Genomic DNA, 6,000 nt, shown 5'->3' with positions numbered 1-6,000 from the left:
AGTCAACCGTGACCATGGGACCTGTAAAGGGCCCGAAACGTCGGTTTGTTTGAAAAAACAAATATACGCGATTTAAATCCGGAAAAATAGTTTCATTTTTTTAGAAATTTTAGAAATTTAGCTTTATACTAACCGACCAACCATGTCTGACCAATCTATCCAATCTGACCAATCGTGACTGACCAATCATGTCTTTCATCATAATGATAAGGCGAGTTAACTATATGCACTCCTAAAGTGGGCTATAACAACTCAGGACTCATATTTAGTAAACAAAATATAAAAAAGAAAAACGAACATAAAAAAGAAATTATCTACCTTAAACCCTTCTACTTAACATTCATCAAGAGCATCGTGCTCAGAAAGCTGGCAACATTGCCTCTTTTGATGGCTAAGCTTATTATTTGGCGGAAATAAGAGAAGTCAAAAGGAAAAACATGATAATACAAAAGGTGACTCCGTAGGAATATAGTCTTACCGATGAGATGAGGGTTATGTGGCAGATTGATCGCGCGATGATGCGATGGCGGACCAGAATATGGCGGCGACTGAGGCGGCATCTGACCACCGTACATGTTTTGCTGCAAAGGAATAATAAACATGTCAAAATACCGGTTTATATTTATGTCTATATTGTTTGCGGTCTATTAGATTACACAGATTTAGATTTTCAGGTCAGCGTGCGTTATCATTAAATATTACGTATACTACATTACTGTCTTTTACTTGACATTCACAAACTTTGACTAATCAGAAAACGGAAAAGGTAGCGTTAAACTTGAAGGAATATATATTAAATGGATAAGACCTAAAAAAATTAAACAAAATAATTATAACTATGTTTACTTACAATTGCACACTACCGTAAGCAGCTAATTATAAAAAAAATGCAATATAAACAATTCCGAGATTCCAGAGGAAGATTTTTTTTATATAATATCAAGTGACGGGACGAACAAGTCGTGCGCCTGATGGTAAGCTACGCGCCTGTCCATAACAGTTGCAGTGCCACTCAGAGCTTTAAATCACAAAGATCTGAGGGGCACTGCCGCTGCACCCATCACCTGGAGACATAAGTTGACAAGTCCTAAATGTCTGTAATTTCATCAGCACCCTTACCCTTCAAAACCGGAACGCAGTAATGCTAACATTACCGCTCGGCGGCAGAAATAGGTAAGGTGGCAGTACTTCCCTGGACGAACTCATTCACAAGAAGATCTACCTATTACTAAATTATATTATGGATAATGTGGATAATAATATTATCCACCCCAAGAGTGTTTATTTCGATGTCTGACAATAACCACTTGTCCATGTTCTTTCAAACACTGTTCAATGATGGAGCATAAACAATCATTTGAAATTCTTTCCAGATATGCAAGGACAATAGCAGTGGTACAGAAATTTTGGTATTCGAAAGGGTTATGACAGGCTTTGTCATCATCATCAACTTAGGGAGTCGGCCAAAGAATGGTCTATGTCCATGCAATAAGAGCGAAAGAGACGTTGCGTTATTATTTCTTGTCTTCTTCTATCTTAATACATGTTAAAGCTTTTTCTGGTCGGCATAATGCGTTTCCGTGTCGATAAATGTGGTGTCTCCCTTATGATTTTGTTGAAAATTTGATTAATTATATGTTGAAGCAGCATTTAATTTCATTTTATTCATTTATAAGATTGCAGAAAATATTGTTCATATTTTTAAATTATATGTATACCTATTTATCATATTTATTTTATGTCGATTTATTTTCCTTTTAGAGGCTAATACGTAATGTATGTAAATCGTATATCTGGGACATCACGATTCGGGCTTGCCTAGTGTGAGGACCGCGGTAAATTCGAAATTGTAAACATGTTTTGTCAAATAAATTTTAATTTATTTTTTATTCGCATGACTATTATATCAAGGACAACAAATGTAATATGCAGATGATTTTAAAAGGTACAGTGCACGTTCCCAGTAGACACAAGAAACAAGCACGAGATAAAGACCAGCCCTGATCTCTTAAACTTACCTGTTGATAGTTATTATGGGGATGCGGCCCGGGTCGGTGAGCCGGTTGCGAGTGTGAGTGTTGGTGCGAGTAGTGAGGGTAACCGGCGGGAGCGGGTGGCCGCGGGGACTGGTGCACTGGTGCGGGGGGAGGCGGCTCCATGCTCTACAGCATCACCGTATATTAATTACAATATATACAAACTCAAGCCTTTAATGAATGTTGTTGCAGAGTCTATACTACTTCAAATGGCTTTGGCCGCATAACAGTGGAATTGTTGAATCTTTACACTTTGGAAAAAATATATAGTAAAATTGAGGATATGCATGTGAAAACACGATTCTTAAAAATATTCACGACATTTAATAACGCACACACTCAACATAACTGTCGCGGGTGCCATGGACACACACATAGACAACCACAAATTACACCCAAACTCACGAGAGAAATAAATGAAGACCATACAAATATTTCTCCCGGCCTGGGAATCGAACCTGGGACCTCTGCGTGGCAGTCCGGCATGATAACCATTCAGCCTTACCTCGAAATTTTACAATAAAACCGCTGTATTCAATCGGAACTTTATATATAAGAATGATTTTGTTTTATATCAACTGAACTAAATAGAACATGTATTCATACTATACGATATACATATTTCAAATGGATTTATTTTCGTTTGTAAAAAAAATTTATTCTGAAATAAACCCAGTGACCCTGCCGCTCGACCTTAACAAAATGAACCGTATTAGTACGGTAAAAATTTGAATTCAAGCCGAGGTAGTATGGACTCATAAGCATTTATGTGTAATTTTCAGGTTAGTTTTCTCTACCCAATTTCAGTGGCAATTTTTATTCTTATAGTTTTAAACCATCGCGTTGCATTGTACTAACATTTGGAAACGGGAATAAACGCCTTTACATACGAATAGGTATTTTTCACTCCTACCTAGCTGACTGACTGGCCGTGGTCACGGGCAGACTGGCTCCGCCCGTGACCACAGCCAGTGCAACCTGGCCGAAACGTCGGGAAACTAGGTAGGTGTGAAAAATACCTATTCGTATGTAAACGCGTTTATTCCCGTTTCCAAATGTTAATTTTTATTCTTATTCAAATATTGTACAACTTTATCTTGAAGTATTATTTAATATAGTATCCTGAAATAATTATTTAATATTTCACGATAATTTACTCGAATACTTAAATAATGAAAATTGCTACGGAAATTAGGTACAGAAAACTAATCTTAAAATTACACTTATCAAGTCAAAATGAACAGCAACAAATGCCACAAAATGTTAGTGATAACCGGCGGTGTTATATTAAAACATTATGACCATTAAACCGCTTTTAACTTCTTTTACTGAAGCATGCAAGGCTTTCACGTCGTGTCAGCGAACAAGAACTTCGACTCAGTACCTCTTAATCACATACTATAAATCATGAATTACGAGAAATAGCTACTTTTTCATAAGATCTGATAATTTTAATTGATATGCATTTGTATCAAAATCAAAAATTTTGAAGCCACGTTGAGGCAACAGACACTGGTTCGAGTCCGTTCGGATTGAAGGAATTTTCCTTTGTATTCGTTCGATATTAGTATCAATACTAACAAACTTATAGTGAAATATTGTTATAAAAAAACATGGTAGTAAAAAAAAATAAATAAAAATATTTAGAAGGATCTATGATAATAGATAGTTTAAAACTAAAATAAATGTTATATTAACGAAAGAGACAGATGGACTGTATCTTTACATTACATTGCGTTTGCTCAAATCTACACTGACATTGAACTGTGAAGTCAAAACAGTCAACACAAAACTGTATTAGATTACAAGCACTATTGAAAGCCACGCATTGTCTTAATAATTTCATAGTCCGCCCTTTCATACATGGTGCATGTAGGGGATTCGTACGCCTTACTGAAAATTACTTACTCCATTCCTAGGGTGGTGCGTGTTATCGGGCGGTCTGTAGTGTTTAGGTTTTGGTGGTGGAACAGGCTTGTATGGCGGCACGGGGGCACCGCCGCGTCCACTGTAGTCCGCTTGTGATGCCGAATTTGTGCGTCCGCTAAGGATAAATTATACAATTAGGTTTTATTCTATTTCAATAATGAAATAGATCATTGGTAGTGATACAGTACTTATAAAGATAATTATATAATAGCAATGATAAAGTAATGATATAGATCATAGGTATTTTTCACACCTACCTAGCTGACTGACTGGCCGTGGTCACGGGCTGACTGACTCGGCCCGTGACCACGGCCAGTGCAACCTGGCCGAAACGTCGGGAAACTAGGTAGGTGTGAAAAATACCTATTCGTATGTAAACGCGTTTATTCCCGTTTTCAAATGTTAATTATTATTCTTATTCAAATATTGTACAATTTTTTGGACGAATTGGACGAATTCTTTAACAAGAAGCACTACTGCATCTATATGCAAGAATTAGTCCTACATATAGGTATATAATATATAATCATACAAAATATATATTACGCTAGATGTGGAAGACCGGGGTTCGGGTAAGACCTGCTCGGAAAACTATCTTTTCAAAATTGGTTCTGATGTGCGTGTCTTGGATAATGTATCGGAATTAAGTTAGAAGGAAATCCCCTAATTAGAGACCAGGTAATTGATTTGGTTTCCTAGCACAATATTATCATTATTTCCGTTAGGTTGTTACCACATCGATCGACGTCGATCGTTTGGTTTAGTAACATTGGTTTTTAAACTTTACGCAAAATGTCAGGACAATACCGTTCGGTGTTTTATAGAAAGGGCGATAGCGCCATTTCGAAACATTTTTCAGGAGGACATGTTTTAGTTATTCACGATTGTTTTAAAATATTTACGTCCTGTTTTAAAATTCAATTTTGATTTTAATTAAGTTAAAGGTTTTAAATTTGAATTTAAAACAGGACGTAATTATTTTAAAAAAGGTCGTGAAGACCTAAAACATGCTCCCTTGAAAACAAATTTCGAAATGGCGCCTTTGCCCTTTCTACAATACACCGACGAAATGCAAATAATACTTAATAATTGTTTAAACGCGTGAAATTTCGGTATCGAAATGTTAACATTGATTTATCGACCAATGTCGATCGATCAAACGATCATTCGACTATCAACGACGGATGGTTGGTCGATCGACAAATCAATTAGTAATTCTTACCGTGGGTTCTCTAGTAGCTTTTAAAATGTACAAGCAAGAAAGTTATGCCACTGATGCGAGCGCTGCCTGTATACATTGCATCGTCGCGACGCTTTTATGTCGTCGTTTATTTAGGGAGCCGTCTATAGATTTGTTGATGTGGTAACAACCTTACAGATTTTTCATAAAATATTTGTATAGATAAATAATCATTAATATGTCATTTTGCAGATGCCTGTACCTGTACTTAGCATGGTCATTGTTTGGCACGTTGGGCAGTGAAGGTCCTCTTGTGTGCATGGGTGTGTGTGGGCTGTTACCGTTCACCGGCGGAGGCCGACTCTGCTGTGGCGAGCGGTAGTTCTCTCCTAACCTGTTACAACACCACATTTTCGGAGATGACACTTTCATTTTCTATATTTAAATAAAATCCTTATTCGTTGACCGGGATCCATCGAGTATATAACCAGAAATACAGACGAAATAAGGGCCATCCATCCCTGGCAACTCATCAGACAAATGGGCCTTATATCAACTCTCGTTTGCGCTGAAATCACAAATTAGAAAGCTGAAACAGAACAGCGCCAACAACTGACCTGTGTGTATTTCTGAACTGTGTGATTCCAAATATATTCTGTAGTAAAGATAATATTCTCTAACAATGGGGGTCTGTTCCATTCGGTGATGTGGGAAAAATAGCAAAACATCTAATTACAAAACAAACGGAATCAAATTTCATCGGCAATTAAATATGTAATTTATCAATTTTCGTCCATTATAGCAAAGCTGTTTTGGTGGTAGATTTGAAGTGGAACAATTGACGACATCCGTCAA

The 6,000-nt window shown here is 36.9% G+C and overlaps 1 protein-coding gene across 10 annotated transcripts in view; it reads right to left on the bottom strand.

Annotated features, from left to right (window-relative positions):
• Positions 1–6,000, bottom strand: part of LOC113239344 (tight junction protein ZO-1) — a 212,423-nt gene that overhangs the window by 5,784 nt on the left and 200,639 nt on the right. For 9 of the 10 annotated variants that reach the window (XR_003311180.1, XM_026476295.1, XM_026476302.1 and 6 more), the window contains 4 exons: positions 5,408–5,539; positions 3,945–4,080; positions 2,019–2,162; positions 479–581 (listed from right to left, as the gene is read on the bottom strand). Coding sequence is in view for 9 of the 10 variants with exons in the window: in XM_026476295.1 (XP_026332080.1) it covers positions 479–581; positions 2,019–2,162; positions 3,945–4,080; positions 5,408–5,539 (515 nt within the window). In the remaining variant the exon portion in view is untranslated. The remainder of the gene's footprint in view (positions 1–478; positions 582–2,018; positions 2,163–3,944; positions 4,081–5,407; positions 5,540–6,000) is intronic. The other variant, XM_026476296.1, reaches the window with a different exon arrangement.

The sequence above is a fragment of the Hyposmocoma kahamanoa genome, unplaced genomic scaffold (assembly GCF_003589595.1).
Source record: "Hyposmocoma kahamanoa isolate Upper Pololo Valley unplaced genomic scaffold, ASM358959v1 99879, whole genome shotgun sequence".
Lineage (NCBI taxonomy): Eukaryota > Metazoa > Arthropoda > Insecta > Lepidoptera > Cosmopterigidae > Hyposmocoma > Hyposmocoma kahamanoa.
This window is presented reverse-complemented; position numbering and strand designations above follow the sequence as displayed.